At 33.1% G+C, this 18,113-nt stretch overlaps 1 protein-coding gene across 1 annotated transcript; it reads left to right on the top strand.

The window, feature by feature from the left end:
• The first annotated feature begins 10,759 nt into the window (after positions 1 to 10,759).
• LOC131032283 (receptor-like protein EIX2) lies at positions 10,760 to 13,558 on the top strand. Its single transcript, XM_059210228.1, has one exon. It carries the CDS (start codon positions 10,760 to 10,762, stop codon positions 13,556 to 13,558), a length of 2,799 nt encoding a protein of 932 aa, XP_059066211.1.
• Positions 13,559 to 18,113: the final 4,555 nt, after the last annotated feature.

Below are 18,113 nucleotides of genomic sequence, written 5' to 3'. Positions count from 1 at the left end.
ATTTTATCATTGACCCAATGCTTGATTCAATATGAGCTGGAGCAATTAATTTATTATGTAGATACTCCCTTTTCTCTCACAAGGTGCTCGATAAGTGGGAGAATGTTGGGAAAATGGTGTCTCAACCTTGCATATACATGAGGTTACTATTTATAGTAAGTTTCCATTTGAGCATGAAATGGTGTTAAATTCTCCCAAAAGCTTTGGATTGGCTAGATAAGCCCGCCGACAAATTTTCATCGCAAGATCTTAACTAGATTTGAAGATATTAAAGTTTTCATTTTTGGAGGGTGTGATGAAAGCTTTAAATTTAATTGTGAAGACTTTAGAACCTCCAAAAATCCCTTAAAAGTGGTTGTAATCAACATAGCATGTGATGAGGTGATAGAGGACTTCATGGGCTTTTCGGTGTATCAAACGATTCGTCAATCGGACACTCGGTTCACAAGTTATGGCCTCCGGAAGTTTGAACTCTTGAAATAGAAAAATATAAAATGCATCAGACACATAAATGAGCTGTAAAAGGGAGGAACACATGTTGATGTGTGTTTTGACACATCATAGGGCATCTAGAATGTAGATAAGGTCGGCTCTAATTTATTGGATGGTTTCAGCCCATGGTTTTGTGATACTGTTTGATGGTTTCTTGTATTGTATCTCCTATATATGAGGTGCGTGAGATAGAGGTTGTGTGTAAGAGTCTTATGGCTATTGAGTTACCTCTGAATCTCTAATTAGTGGTAATCATGTGAAGAGATTTCTCTACAAGTATATCGTAATCTGTTATTGATTGCTGAATAATATATTGAGTTGCTTTTGAACTGTGGGGTTTTTCTCCTGAAAAAAACCCAATATTGATGTAAGCAACATAAAATTTCCACCTTGATCCCACTACTACCCCTGAAATAGAATAAGGAAGAAGAATATAGAGTTAAAGTCATATAAGAGTAGAAATTATATTTCATTTATTTAGTGCTCATAACTCTTATGGAAATTGTAATTTTTTGACTCCCTTTGACATATATTGTTTCCACCATCATCAAATTTTCAAAGATATGTTTCATTCAATAAGTTGGAGGGATTAAAGGTAGGGATTTGTATTTTTGATCAATAGATATACAAATAGAAAGTTGAATTGCTTTACTTGAAAGGACTGGCTGCATATTGTTAAAGAGGAGATTAAAGCTCAACAAAATGGACATTTTAGAGACTACTTCTAGAATTATGGAACTACTTGTGAAGGCTAGAGAAAATTCCCAGTCAAGCATAATAACGAGCAAAAGAAAAAAGGCGTATATAGTCAAAGTAGTTGCATAAATGATCACTGCAAACCTAGCTCCTTTTCCATTTCTACCACTCAGCTCATTAGCCACCCTCACACTACATTTACAAACCAAACAAATATATACAACAATAAATCCAAAGCTATGTTATTGTTGAAAGGATACACGACTTAAAATATAATTATAATCTATCCAAGTCCTCATGGTTAATACTTATTGTCACACTCTTAGTTTTTTTGGACATCGTCGTCAATATTAGTATATTGAAATATTTGATTTTTTTGTTAATATAAAAACATCTCAGAATGCTATCAAATTGTTAAAATGCACTAATAGTTAAGATAATTTTGGTTAAGTAGTACATAAAGTGACATTGGAATATACAAATGTACATTGTTTAGTAAAAAAAATTGTAAATATTTACTTCTATCTATCATTTGATAACACCTTAAGCTACTTATGCTAGTCAAATAATGTATTGTAAATAGATTATAATAATAAATTAGAGGCATATACTAAGGTTGGGGTCCCATGGAGGGGGGCTTCCTTAAAAATAGAGCTGAATCTACAAATATTTTTTAGGAACTTATTAAAGCGAGTGGTCCCATGAAGTTTGTTGTGCAGTTCAACTTAAAAATTAAGCTCCTAAATTCAACGAAGCTGGTGGTCCCATGAATAGTGTAGTTCAACTTAAAATTCTTAGCTCATAAATTTAAAGATTATGTAAAATTGTGTCTACCTTTGTAGTGTGCAATTTTAACAATACTTTTTTATTGAATTATATCAAGGAATAAAACATAAATTCTTGTCATTGTAATTTTATAAAAAATCATTATAAATAGATATTGAATGATCTATTGAATTTTTTATTTTATAATGTGTTGCTTTGCATAGATTCCATTTGCCAATGACAATGAATTTTTATTGAATTATGTCAAATAATAAAACAAAAATTGTTATCATTTTCATTTTATAAAAATCAGTATAAATATATTGAGTGATGCATTGAATTTTTATTTTACAATGTGTTGCTTTGCATATATGTCAATTTTTTTTGTAGATTTCATATGCCACATGCCTTGGATTAAAAAATATGTCAATTCTTTAGATCCATATGTATGTATGTTACAATCCATACAAGTTATGAAATTTTCATCATGAATTTTATTTTTAATACTTTTAAATATATTTAATTTTAAAAATAAAAAACATGTTTGTTTATATTATTTGAAAACTATATGGTATTTCACTCTTCCACCAATTACATAGAGATATATGTATCTATTTTTGCATATTTGTTTTAATACTTTTTAATTACAACACTCTATTTTGTTGATTAATTAAATGTGTAGCTTTGAACTCATTTAAATAACAATACATTGGGATATTTTTACTACTGTACAAAAGCCTACCTGCAATAACATAAAATAAATCAAATCCTAGTAAATAAAATCTACATTCATTGTAAATCAAAATTAACAGAACCCAATATTCATTCTAAATTTTGGATGAATTTTCCATAAATAATTGAAAAAAAAGACTATATATCCATGCAGAGTCCTTTAGATTAGTCCCAAAAAGTATTTAAATCATACAAAGGACTTTTCCCAGATACAATGTCTTCACTGCACCTCTACATTTGGAGGTACCTAAACCAGAATGCCACATGTATCAAATGTATCGTGTTACATGTTAGTATTTTATAAAAAAATAAATGTTGGTTTGAAGAATTCCACTTTGAAACTAAATATGAATTTGACATCTCCTAGCTCCCACACTGAAATCTCAACATTCATAAAATAATCAAAACTTAACAAAACTAATACAAGCATTTCCAAAAAAAATTCAAAATTGAAAACTTGTTTTAATATCTATTATATCCTTATAAATCAATTAAGCTTCTGGTTTTTACAGTTCTACATGCTTACATTATTCATATCACCATTTACAAAAGTCATTAACGCTTCTTGAACAAGTATTGCGACTAGATCAACTAATTCATTAGTTGCCATATTTGTTCCATTCTAAAAAAAAAAATCATCATATGTATCATCTTCCTCGTGCACAACATCTAATGTCATATTATGAAATATACAACAACAAAAAATGTTTTTTGGAGGTACTTCCAAATTTTGATGCCACTGCTTTGATTCCAAAATTTGCCACATTTTTTTAGCCTTTCAAATGCACGCTCTACCACAATACTTGTTGATGACAACTTGAAATTAAATTCCCTCTAACTAGTTGTCAGACCTCCACTGAAATGTATAATTAACCATGGCAACAATGGATATCCACCATCACCAATAATATATTCTCTCATATTTAATGAGCTGATTGACATTGGATGTCCATTTAATCTCTGTCCACCTTCAGACATTCTATAGAAACCTAAATTTCGTAGAATTCTTGAATCAGGCCACCCTGAAAAAATGTCCATGAAATACATATTGCTATCAACAATTGCTTGCACCGACATACTATAATTATGATCACGATCAAACCAATAAGAGGAACACTCATTAGGTGGAAGATGAAATTGAATGCAATTCACATCTATTGCTCCACAACAATTTGGAAAATCTTGTTTTTGATGGAAGCCTTCTTTCACATGCTCAAGTTCTATCTAGTTACTAGGCCATTGGATATGAATTTGAAATCGAATATAAAAGAAATTAATGAACTTATTTACAACTCTAACCATAGTGGACTTTCCACAACCAAATAGTTCATTAATGTTAAGTGTTGCCATCCCAAATGACAATTGTAAAACTGCAATAGCAACCTATTTCTCAACTAAAAGGACCCTACTTCTTATAGTTGTAGCCAATGAATATGGTAGTTCACCTTGCTTTAGGTCATAATTCAAAATTTCACAAAGGTTTTGAAACAATGCATAAGGCAACTTAAAAATGTTGTGAAAATGTTCATCATCACATCTAACTTGGAAATGTAGTGGCTCCACCAATTTGAAGAGAGTGGTTTGACATACCAATCACCTTGAATCCTTCCTTCCCATTAAGAAATAGATAAATCAGCTCCCACAATGTCACTTTCTAGCTCAAAAGTGATTGCATGAAGAACTATTCCATGTCATCTGGTTTCATGTTTGACAATTATCTTATTTCAAATAAATCTATTCTACGTTATTTTAAATTATTTTGTATACCTTTTGAATTTTGAATATCATTCCAAATTTGCAATGCCAATTGAATAGCATTTGATGCAATGACAAAAAAATTCTATTTTTTTTTCCTAAATTGAAATTCATTATGGGGTACTGATCTCCTCCCTACAAAACCACAAAATGCAAAAAAGTTCTTTAAACTTTTGTAAGGCTTGTAAAATATTATGTTAAAAAAGGTTGAAATGTACACTAACATAAATTAATTAAAGAAAAAACATAGTCATAATTTCATACATTGGCATTTATCATCTATTCCAAGCAGCGTGTGAGTTAGTTTTGCCTGATATTTTTGAGGTTGTCTTCTGTCAATATAAAAGCAACACAATTAGTAATTTTTTATTGAATAAAATATATGTATGTGGTTAGCAGTGAGAGATATCCCAAACCTATTAATACATTATGTTTTATATTTATGAGCCGACCTTGATGAAGCAATTCATATATTAAATATGAAATGAATTTAATTAATTATTGCTTGAGTCATGAGGGTCGACCCTTTGTGAAAGGGTATCATCCATGTATATATGAGGTACAATTTCACTCACTTCACAATTAATCATTTCTAAGACAAGTAGGTCTTTTAAGAAGAAATGTGCTCGGGGGTGACGATACCAGTTCATCGTCTATGGTTGGGAGGGCAACAATGATCTGAGTCATTGCCTGTGGTTAAACGAGTACCCAATTAATATGTCTAATTACTTACATCTCTGATCGTCAAAACTCAACACAAAGAAGCTAGTTCTCTAAAATTGTTAACTTGTTATTAAACCAACAACAAGCACTGCAAATAGGATAGAGGAAAAACATAAGAGTTTTTACAAACAAATTTCTTTGGTCTAATATTGTAGAGTAAGAACAATGTGAATCACGTCATAAATTGTTACATTTAATCTCACTTCATTAGATTTTAAATACTATTGACTTTTTCAAAACTTTATATTTTTCAATGGTTTTGATAATATTAAGCAACAAAAGAAGACCTTTAACAACTCGGTATTCTTAGATGAAAACGAACATAGAATGAATAGATTAATCAAAGAAAATGATAATATCATTGCAATGGAACATAAAATTATGATGTTTACATTTAAATGACAATTGAGCATAAGCATAAATTTCCAGCATTACTGCACTGTAAAGAGTAAGTGCAAATATTGCAAATGTCATACAAATTCTTATTTAAATTCATACAAAATTTAACCTTAATAAGTACAAACATTAAGGTGAATCATTTTTCATTAGAAAAAGATTCATATATCTTAAGCATTGCTTGCCCAATAGAATTAAGGGCAACAACTAGGTTCATTTGCATAGTAAATTTTTGTTCTTCCAACTTGATCAACTTTTCATCATTTAGTTCTTCCTTATTTAATCGTTGTTCCACTAGAGCATATTATTTTTCATGGTGTTTATTACGATCCTCTTCAACAAGCTGCAATGTAGAAACAACCAGCTTTTTGTTTTCAAGAATGGTGTCTTTCATACTATTTTTTTTGAATGTTGACTTTCATTTTTTGCTTGTGTAGCCTGTTTCCATTTCATTGTCAATGTGTATTGATCCTTGACATGTTGCATTCACTGTATCAGATTCATCCATTGGAGCATTTTCATTTGGAGAAGATTTTTTGTCACGGGATGTATAATTATAGTCAAAAGAATCAATAGTGATATTTCCTAGATCAATAGCTCTATCAGTCCCAAAATTGATCTCCATTGCATCCATAAATTATTTTGGAAAGTTTGGTGGAAGTTTCTTTTCTACTCTTTCTCTGCTAAGCATATTCTAGTAGCTATCATGGCCAGACGGAATATGCATCTCATAATCTCTTATCCTTTTACAGTTTGGCAAAACATGCTCCCATCGATCTTGACATTGATTTGTTGTTCGGAAGACACCATGATGAGAACAATACTCTTGCACAATTTCCCACTTTTCAGTAGATGTAGTAGCTTTCTTCATCGAACCACCACTGAAAAACACGTCTTTCTCATTCAATTGTGCTTCTATAAGGACTATGGTATCTGAAATGCTCCAACGTGTCCTTCGTTTCTATGGAGAAGGAACCATAGGTGTTTTATCTTGAAGTTTTTATTGTTTATCATATGGAGTATAGGTGTATATTTTTGTATTTTCCCTTTCCATGCTTGGAGGAAAATCAACGGTGATTGATTGATTCATTGTTTGAGTACTTGGAGGAAAATCAGTGGTGGCTGATTCATTCATTGTTTGATTGCTTGGAACAAAATCAACAAAATTCATCATCTATGAAATATATGTCATCATATTGTATGTCATTTTGGGACAACATTGTTGCAAACCTCCCGAAACCACTTTTTTTTGGAATTGGGGGATGCAAATTCCTATCCACGCATTTTGCAACAAATATATGTTGCTTCACACTGCAAATAAACATTCAAAAATTATAATGTTCAATAAGAAGATTGTGTTGATAGACATATGTTGCACAATAAATAATTACTAAGAATTGTATGTAGGTTGTGCCTATTGTGTCTTTCTATATATCAAAATATTATTGTCTTACATTAAGCTAACTACCTATTATGTCAGTCTATGAGACTATTATAAAAAAATTACAATAACCTTGAATAAGAAAAGCTATATTCATAGTTGAATCTATAAAAACACTTAAAAACTCACAAGATTATTTATAGGACCTGGACAAAAATAAATAAAAGTTGATCAACGCTCCACATTCACCAATAATGAACCATCAGTTAATTGAGGGCCCAAAAAGAACATTAGAAGAGAGCTCTTTCTATATAACATTTTTTTGTTGCTGTTTGAAATTATTTATACAAGTTTTGAGGAGTACTTTGTCTACTCTTCTTGTTGCAGTATGATATGTACAATAATCTATTTGGATTTCTTGGTATCAGTACATCATTCAAATGTTGTGGAACCAATTTTCCCCAACATGACCATGTTAAGGGCATTGCAACACCTAAACAAAGATGTAAAAATAGAGATGCTAATAAACGTTATCTGAACTTTCCTAACGCCAGGAGACATTCATATGTGTCTCTGATATAGGTACATGTTTTTGATATGGGAGTTGAGTACCAAGGGTGGTTGGGCCATGAGTCTCTGGCTTATTGTAGCATTTTCAGTACTCAATTTTGTGGTTCTATTAGGGCAAGTTTTGAGGGTTTATTTGAAATTATTTCACATGCAAGAGACAAATATTCAAATTCGAAAAGATGTTATAAATACTCTTAGGTGGTATTGTAGAGCATGTTTGATGAAATACCTGTGCACTTGTCTCATACTTTTTGGGCCAAGACAACATCCATACTCTCCTAGTTTTGGACCAACTCTGCAACCATAAGCTCTTTAGAAAGTGATTCTCTTCTTTTATGTATCATTTTTCTCTATTTCTAGTAATAACTATACAACACTTGAGCTTTAAGTTATGTTAGCAATTTATATCAATCTTCCAGAAGACCCATACTGTAGTTTTAGTTTTTACTTTTATAATTTACATTTCAAGAATAACTTCATACAAGCATTCTAGTATCATGATTTTCAATTCCTACATAATCTTAAATTTACTGTACAGTTTAAGTTATCATTTATGTTTAATTTCATATTCAAATTTTGTAAGATATAGAACGGATACAAGAGTGTCAAAGCATTTTTTGTTTATTATAGACCACAGTTACACACAACAATTTACAATATCGACCCTAAGTTGGCCTTTCGTAATTTCAATTATATATTGGCCTTTATCATTAGATTTCCATTATTCTTCCAATATTTTATAGTAATGATAATTATATTATCATAATATTGATGAAAAATTAACCAGTTGTTTCTATACACTTTCTTCTTCTATGGTTAGGATCATTAGTAGATAAAAGTAGAACATAAAAGTTTAGGATTAGTATAAATATGAACAATAACAACCTACTTTCTTAATCCAGATATGAACTTACAAGATTGTATCTGCTACACAATTAGTGAGTTCTCTTATTGCATGTGCACTTTGAACTTCTAATAGATATTGGTATTGCTAAAATGATACTTGGTAAATGATATTTTTACCAGGGATACAAGGGGATACATCCCTTGGGGTTTTTTGGCCATCCCTAATATCCCCTTGCCTAGAAATGTCATGTAAATTGTGCCTCAACTATTGGGGGGTGCAAATGATGCCTCTTGTCAGTCACAGTGATGACTAGTTATCTTAGATGATAGTCACAGTTTAAACAAAATAATTCTAGAATACTTGTGAATTCCCAGTTAGTTCTAATGTTATGTTAAATGGTTATATAATGAATATTGTGAACACCTTATCATACAAATAATTGAAATGACCAATATATATTAAATTTCTTTGTTTTTTTAATTTCCTTCCCTCCCAAAAGGCTTCCCATACCCTACCGTCCCTTAAACATATTCCTGTATAATGGAGTACTACAAGGATCAAAGTGAAATAATCCTTTTATGGATGATCATCTACCTACAAGCCTTGAAAATAGACCATGTTGTTTGCTTGAAAAATGAAATGTTTAGATCTCAAAAATTTATGGCTTTTCAAATTTCCATTGGAAAAAAAAAGATACCATTTGCTAAGCAGTAAACACTCTTATATTGGACGAGTTTTTGACTTGAAATGATGACTCTTTGCAGATCACCTCACCCATATCCACATGGTAATCGAGAAATCTTAGTGGAAGCTATAACTCCCTCTTGTGATAAAAACTGGTCTGAAATTTTGAACAAATCTTTTTGAGATCCAAACCCACCTACAAACCTTCTATCCCCTAAATGTAATAAAATAAATTGCTTTTTATTGTAAATGAATCAGATTATGTCAAAATAAGTGGATTTTTTATTAGAGAATAACATACCTACGCCCAGAATAATTTAGCTTCAAAATCATTTGTTTGGTCCTCTAAAGTTCTAAACATAAGAACAAAGTTGAAGTCCTAGAGATGTGTTTTTTTTTTTTTTTTGTCCTTCTGACATGTGGAACATGGATATGAGGTGTCAAAATGGGCCAAAGAACCAAGTAATGTTCAAGGTAGACTAAACATTGGAATTTGGAAAGTTAAGAATCTAAAAATCACCATCAACCTCATCAATTCATTCATTGCCAAACATTTTAGGGAGAGGGTTTTGGGATAGAGCATTTATTCCATAGTTGAGAAGAAGAGAAAATCATCCATAGGACGAAATGGGGAGGTTTCGACTTTGAATATGAACCCGATTAAGGGTTTATATCAACATTTCAGATCAACTGGATTGCCTAGCATCATTTCTTATCTCTAAGTATCATCAAGTATTTTAGATGATTAAAACAAAAATTAGTTAATGTGCTTGTTATTTATGGTGGGAGTGAGTCTCATATGTAAACAATCCGTGTGACTACAATGCATTGATTGTTTATGGTAAGAATAAGCTCCACACACATTGACTACAAAACATCAAATTATTTATAAGAGATATTATATAACACTAATTGTAATATAAATTATATTATATATTATGACAAATTAAAGACATAAAACTTATCATAATACAATTATTTTAAAAATTTTTTTTCTCTTTCTAAAGTTAGAAAATATAAATATTAATGCAGCTTGGAACACTTTATGAGAAGCTTGAGACTGTTCAAGCTTTGAATCTTCATTTACAGCCTACTCAAATAATTTCAAGCTGAATAAAGTATTCTACTTGCATTGTCCACTGTTGCAAATAAAATAGAAACTGAAAACAACGCGCTGTCTTTCTTTGTTTTTGTTTTGTTCATATTCAAGATGATTTGGTATACTAATAAGGAATTCTATTGTGGGAAACGTCGACCTAAATAATTGGCTAATAAATAAAAAAATCTTCTCCGTGAAATTGTTTATTCAATGAATTTAGTAAACTGTGTGTCGATAAACTTGTCTTTTTGAGGCCACGTTCTCATTGACTAGTCTCATACGTGATGTACATATAAATGAGAAGTATTGACTGAACACCATATAAGACAAAAGATAGCAAAAAAATTTATGTGTGACGTAAGCAATTGTGTGCGGCGGTCGGCGGTCGGCGGTCAAATGTCAACCAAAGCTTCTGTTAAAATAATTGGTTTAAACTACTTGTTGAAACGTGTTTAAATTCTTGACGGCTTTCACAAATTCTATTAAAAGTTGTGTCGTGAGAACGGAAATATCAAAGCAATGCGTAAAGAGAGCAGTCATGATGGTTCTAATTCAAAGGAAATCCTTCAATTTCGACATCATTCTATGGAGTTACTGTATAATTTTTTCATGTTTCCTGATGCCCACTCTGGTTGAATCTGAACAACGTTGCCTGAATTGGGAAGTGCAGTCTCTGCTGGCCTTTAAAAGTGGTTTAGATGATCCTGCTGGGCGTTTGGCTTCATGGAATGCTTCCTCAAGTTGTTGTGAATGGAGTGGGGTGTTATGCAGCACACAGACGGGCCATGTGATTGCTGTTGATATACACAATTCTGGCAGTACAGGTGATCCTCAGAGCTTAACTGGTTTCTTTCATCCTGCACTATTTGAGCTAAGGGATTTGGAGTATTTGGATGTTAGTTCCAACAATTTTACAGACCACTCAATTCCACTGGAGTTGGGTATGCTGAAAAAGTTAAGATATCTTAATTTGTCGACAGCAGGATTCGCAGGCAGCCTTCCATGGCAGCTGGGGAATCTGTCAAGCTTGAGAGTATTGGATCTCACTTCTTCTTCTTCCTCTACCTTGTCAAGTTCTGATATCTCATGGCTTTCAAATTTGACGGCTTTGCAAGATCTGTCTTTTGACTACATTGATCTGTCGGCAATAAAGAAAGACTCGTGGGCATTATCAGTAAGTCATCTTTCTCATCTCAAAAATCTCACGATGTCAGACTGTGGGCTCACAGGTGCGGTTCCTGCTCCTCTGCAGAATCTTACATCCTTGGAAATTCTGCATCTGGACGGTAACTTGTTTTATTCTGAGTTTCCCAGTTGGGTAACAAATATGACTAGCTTAGTCTCTCTGCAAATGACCGGTTCACATCTCAATGGTTCTCTTCCATTTGAGCTCTCAAATCTCCCTCATATAAAAAATGTTTATTTAGGATCTAATGAAATATCTGCCAACGTTTCTCAGATTTTTGCAGGGCAGTGGAAAAGCCTTATCCTTTTCCAGATGCCAAGCAATGACTTGCAGGGCTCCATTCCATCCTCCATCGACAACATTTCTTCGCTGGTTCATCTAGATCTCAAAGATAACTCTTTGAAGGGAGAAATTCCAAACTCACTGGGGCTACTTCCCTCGCTCAGAAAACTGGATCTCAGCTACAACAGCTTAACAGGGCCGATTCCAATTTCTTTAGGGCAATTGTCTAAATTGACCTTTATCTCTCTCACCAATAACGACCTCAGTGGAGAAATCACAGAGTCTCACTTCAGCAGCATGAGGAGCCTCAAATATCTTGACCTATCTAATAATGAATTATCCCTCAACGCTATAATCTCAAACTGGACTCCTCCATTCCAGTTACAGGTGATGAGATTATCTCACTGCAAGTTAGACGGCGCATTTCCTCCCTTTCTGCAAAATCAACATAGTACGCAGGAACTGAATCTCTCCAACAATACCCTCAGGGGACACATCCCTTCCTGGCTGTGGAATCTTCCGTTGCTGGAGGAGATAGTTTTGGCGCATAATGAATTGGACGGCCTAATACCCCCTGAGCTTTATAACGTGTCTTCGCTGAAACATGTTGATCTACGGGATAATCGGTTGCAGGGGAATCTGCCGATTCCTCCATCTTCTGCTGCAGGCTTTCCTCCGGCACTTGATCTCTCCATCAACAACATAATGGGTACAATCGCCACACAAATCTGCGCCATGCTGCGTTCTTCACGCTTCTTATCATTGGCATCCAATAAACTTGAAGGCCAAGTTCCTCCTTGCATTTGCGAGACAGAGCAGTCTTTGGAGGTCCTAGATCTTTCCGACAATAAACTTTCTGGCAAGTTGCCGTCTACCGTTGGGAATTGCTCTTTGTTAAGAGTACTGAATGTGGGAAATAATGAACTACAAGGAGAGATACCATCGGAGCTGGGAAAACTGATGCAACTCCAGGTACTGCACATGAATGACAATAGTCTGGTGGGTCAGATTCCTTTGTCTCTACAGAACTGCAGCAACATTGAAATTCTGGATTTGAGCAGCAATTCTATATCCGGGTCAGTTCCCCAGTGGATAGGAAGCCTTTCAAAGCTCAGGATACTAGTTCTCAGGTCTAATGATTTGCAGGGTGAGATACCGATCCAGGTATGCTACTTACAGAATCTACAAATTCTTGACTTGGCAATGAACAGGCTGCAGGGTACCATACCTGCTCATCTTTCAAACTTGACTGCAATAAAGAGTGGCAACCTTAGCTCCTCCGTACCCACCGTGCTCAGATATGGAGAGTACTACAAAGAAGAGGTTTATCTCATGGTGAAGGGTGCAGAGAGGGCGTATAAGTACATCCTTTCCACTGTGACTTCCATAGATCTATCTACAAACAGTTTGAGTGGTGAGATACCAGGTGCTTTAGGAGACCTCCAAAGTTTACAGAATCTAAATCTTTCTTGCAATCAATTCAGCGGAATTATTCCAGACGAAATTGGGAATTTAGTGAACTTGGAAGCGTTGGATGTGTCCTCTAATCGGATGAGCGGAAGAATACCTGTAACACTCTCACAACTTAGCTTCATGGGCTATTTGAATCTCTCCAACAACAACTTGTCGGGAAGGATTCCTGATTCGGCCCATTTGGACACCTTTGGGGAATCTTCATTCCTGGGAAATCCAGAGCTGTGCGGCAAGCCACTGCCCACAAAATGTTTTGCTTCTCCTCCACCTTCTTCAGGAGAAAAAGATGTTCAGGGCAGAGCATATCGCTGGTGGAAATCGTGGAAGGTGGGAATGGGATTAGGATGCGGATTAGGTTTTGGAGTCCTAATCGGAATCCTCGGTGTGTGCAGGAACTGGAGAAGAAGATATTTTGAGTTTCTTGATGCTTTCGTCAAATTGTTGTTAGGAGATGCAAGTGCTCCCTGTGCCGGGTGAGAAGCTCATTTTAAAATTTTAAACGTTTCAAGATTTATCTTAATTTTATTCTCGTCCGTGGGATGGATGTATAATCAACTAATATTTATTGAAATACATCATTATGACTCCATGTATGCTTAGCTTTTGATCTTTTTTTGTTCAAATAAAACAGAAAGATCTGAAGTTTGAATATATCAGTATGTATATTGTTCTACCATCTCTACGTGTTTTATGATTATTGCACTTGCAAAATTTGCTCAAACGTTACATCACCGAAGTATCAAAGACCGATTGGTATTGTTAAAGCCTCTAAAGGGTGTCGGCAAGACACGAAGTAGCATTGAACTTCTAGGCATGCACATTGATTCTCGGGAAGAACGATCTCATATCTGCTTCGACTGTATATAGTAGCTTTTTTGTTTACAGCCACACACGTTCATCTCGCCTGCGTCACCCTCACTAACAGTAATAGGCAAACGATAAGTAAAGCATGGTCAGTATCACGTCCATTCAGAAGGCTGAACGTACAAACATGTAGCCCCTACATTTTTAGGGCTGCCAATCAATGAGCGTATGCGCAAAACCAAGGACCACTTTGACATCACAGTACTGATGGAATTGAGGTTCAGTGCATGACAAGACGCAAAAAAGAATTAAATTATCTAAATATAAGGTGAAGGTTGGAACGAGAGATGAAATTCCTTTGACGTAATGCCATCATTGCGTGCGACGGTAGAGCGTCATGCATGAATAACTGGTCTAAAATACTGTTGAAAACGAGTTTAGATTCTTCACACGATAGATAACATAGTTCCAATAACCGTCATTTTATTGTCATAGTTTCAATAATGGGTTTAGATGCATTAATAGATAACATAATTCCAATAACCATCACCTTATTGTCATGTTGACCCCCCAAGTCATAGTGAAAACACCATTAATAAATTTGTTTTGTACCAATAGTCGATCATTTTTTGTAATTTTTTGTTCATAATTGGCCCATTTGTGCACCACTATTGGAACATTTGTGCACCACTATTGGGACATTTGTCAACAAGTACTAGCGATTTTGAGTTGATGGTTATTGGAACATCTTTAATTAGGTATCAGGCAACACTTTGAAATGTGTACTTTTTGACCTTTGTGCGAATAACTGATTCCACAAAGTGCATTGTTACTACCCAGAAGCCAAATCAATAGCTATAAGCAATTAAATCGCATACGAAGACAACTAAAAAAAAAAATCAAAATCCAATGTACTGTTTAGGATCTGTGGGTGCGCGAAGTTAGCTATAACGACTACTAGTACTCTTCCTCTAGCATCGTCAAAACGAAATAAAGAGGCGATGTAAATTGAAATGGGTTTAGTTCGATGAAATTTCTTGAGTTTTAACATTATGTTTTGGAGTTATTGTAGAGTTTTTTTCATGTTGCCTGAATTGTGAAATGAAGTCTCTATTTGATCACTGTTGTTGTGCCTTCAATTGGTATCAAGTCCATTTATGTGAATGAAAGATATTTAATTACTTTGCAACGTCCGAGTTGATTTGGCAGAATCCATCTCTATTTGTGAACTGAGGAGACGGGAGGAATCTTCTAGAAGAGCTCGTCAAGCTGGCTGTCTATAATATTGGGTGCCAGTTTTTATATGTACAGTGAAGAATTATGTCAGCGGTTAATCTTCACACAAAATGATATTGTAAATTTTTTTTCAGATTTGTAGAATATTATTTTTTGATCTGATTTTTTATGTTTTTACAGCAATGATGATGTAGATCATGAAGATTTAACTACTGAAAACTTCACGAAATTTTATTATGTTTTGCAAATTTTAAAAACTTTAAAGAATACTATTTTATGTAAAAATTAGCTGTGATTATTGTCGACTTAAGACTGGCCCACTCCAGAATGGAGAGTAGGTATCGTGTGAATGAATGTTTCTGCCCTTAATTTCCTTGCAGAATTCTAAAAGTTGCCTCTTCGTTAAGAGTTTTAGACATTGAAATCTTGAGTCTACGTCGAAGTCATATCTCCATTTACTTATTTAAAAAAAAAATGGTTTACTTTAACAGCCATGTAAGCAAATTCTTACCACTTTTGAAAATAAGTGAAATTTATTTTTGAAAGTGATTATTTTATTTTAGATATTGGAATTTATTAAAGAAAGATTATAGGTTTAATTTTTTTAAGTGATAAATGAATATTTAGTAATTAAGTGCATTATCAAGACATATATTCGTTTAGATTCAAAATAAAAAAATATGAAAATATTCTTGTGTGTGGATCTTATTTGAAAAAACAAATGAGGTATTCACTTGGAGAGATCTCTTAATGATTATTTGTTGGGCTTTTGGATCATTGTGGATTTATTTTTTGTTTATTTTACGGTAGATTTAATAGAGAACATAATATTTGGTATGTTAATTCTTGTCTTTGAAGGATAAAATTTTACATATTGGTATACTAGAATGCAAATCCTAACCAAATCTAAGGTGTTGTGGGATATTGTACAACAAAGGTATGTAGAACTAGTAATTAAAAATGTGTTTAACACATTAAATGATCAACAAAAAATGATTCATTAATTTATTATTATTTTTCTTCTATTATTTATTAAATAATTTTTAATTATTTAATTAATACATCATTTTCCCTCCACTATTAGTTAAATAATTTTATTATTTAATTAATTCATCTTTTGTTCCTTTATAATTAAATAATTTTAAAAAAATAGTAAATTAGCTAACACTTCTTTCAAAATTAATAAATTTGAATAATTTATTTAATTTTACCACCTCAAATAAAAAAATAATATTTTATTTATTTTCTATAGACAATATAGTCCACTTCATCTTTCCACGTCATCAATCCATGTGTATTATAGATCTTCCCTTGTCTCAAATTTTCTCATCCATTGATCTTCTTAATTAATCTCCAACATTGATCAAATGTTATATGAGGCATAAAAATAAGACCTTCACTCATTCATTTTTCCCTATCTAGCACTTCATGAGATAAAGAGCACTACTTCATTTTGAGAAAGTATCTATCATTATCATTATCATTATCATTATCATTATCATTATCAAGCATTAATCAAGAATTTATTATCAAGAATCAATCAAGTAATATAGTATCTATCAAGTATCAAGCCCTCATACTATCATGATGATATCGTATTTATATTGCAAAATTTGAGAACAAACCTACATCAAGCATTCAAGTATTTACCAAGAAACAATGGAGCAATATAAGGTCTTTTTCTATGGCATTATTATTTATCATTTGATTCATGCATAGATATTAGGGTTTATTAAGTGAGTGTGAATTTGGATTTTGGATCTTACATTTCATTATTCATATCTTATTTAGATTCCTCTCTCATATGTTCACAATGACTAGCTTTGTCTCTCTCCAAATGACAAGTTCATATTTCAATTGTTCTCATCCATTTGAGCTCTCAAATCTCTCTCGCATTAGAAGGATTATTTAGGATCTAATGAAATATTTATCAATATTTCTAATATTTTTGAATGAGAAGCATGGTTCAAGAAGGTTATTAACATCATTAAAGTTGTAGAGAAGATGAAGGAGGATGAAAAACCTAGTGATTAAGTCATGTTTTGGTGGCACTATTATCTTTTATGATTGTGTAGTTATTTTATGTTATATGGTGATAGAGATGCGATTCTATATTGGGGACAACTAGTATTTTTGCTCACTTCTGATTCAATGTGTTGTTTTTGAGATTTGGTGATACCCTTGTGTTATTTTATATTTGACATCTTGGTTGTATTAATATTCTTTAATTTATATTATATATAATCCTTGTCCTTAAGTTAGATATTTTAAGGGGAATATTTGAATATATGTTTTAAACTTTTTCTTATAATTGGTTATGGTAAATTAATATTATGTTTATAAAAATAATATTATAATATGATAGTTGCAATGATTTCAAAAATAATTCTAAGCTATGGCCAAAAGTGGTTAAGGGTAGAATTGTGATTTATGTGGAAGGAATGCAGGGCTTTGATCTAGATGATGCAAAGATTCTTGGAGTAGGTCCAAATCACCTAGTTGTCTTTGTTGCTCTCACCAACCCTCTAACTCCTCAAGCCCATCCAATGGTACTTGGTAGGGTTTTTGCTAGTCAGACCTTCAAGACCTTATCCACTTTGGATTTCCTCCAAGGTATAGCCACTAATATTGAACAATCAACACTTCCTATTGAGGATTCCACCTCAATCCCTAACACCACTTCCTAGTGCTCCAACAACCTCTGCAAGGATGTTAATTCTCAGACTTGTTCCATGAGGGTAACATGAATTGACATAGTGTTTTTGGTGTCTACTAGTGGTTTGGTCACTTTTAAACCCTTCATCAAGCCTTCCCAAGGTCACCTTGGCTATACCGGCTCCAAATAGGCCTAATGCAATTAGCCCTCCTATTACGGTTTTCAGGGCTTAGTTTCAAATATTCCCACACAAGGCCACAATTAAATTACATATTTGAGTACCCTTTTCATAGTTACAAACAATATTGAAAAATAATATCTGGGTTCTCTGTACAC

Source organism: Cryptomeria japonica, chromosome 8, assembly GCF_030272615.1.
Source record: "Cryptomeria japonica chromosome 8, Sugi_1.0, whole genome shotgun sequence".
Classification (NCBI taxonomy): domain Eukaryota; kingdom Viridiplantae; phylum Streptophyta; class Pinopsida; order Cupressales; family Cupressaceae; genus Cryptomeria; species Cryptomeria japonica.
This window is presented reverse-complemented; position numbering and strand designations above follow the sequence as displayed.

What these genes read in the sequence shown, in the direction of transcription:
- LOC131032283 (XM_059210228.1), top strand. Translation starts at nt 10,760, where the DNA reads ATGCCCACTCTGGTTGAATCTGAACAACGTTGCCTGAATTGGGAAGTG.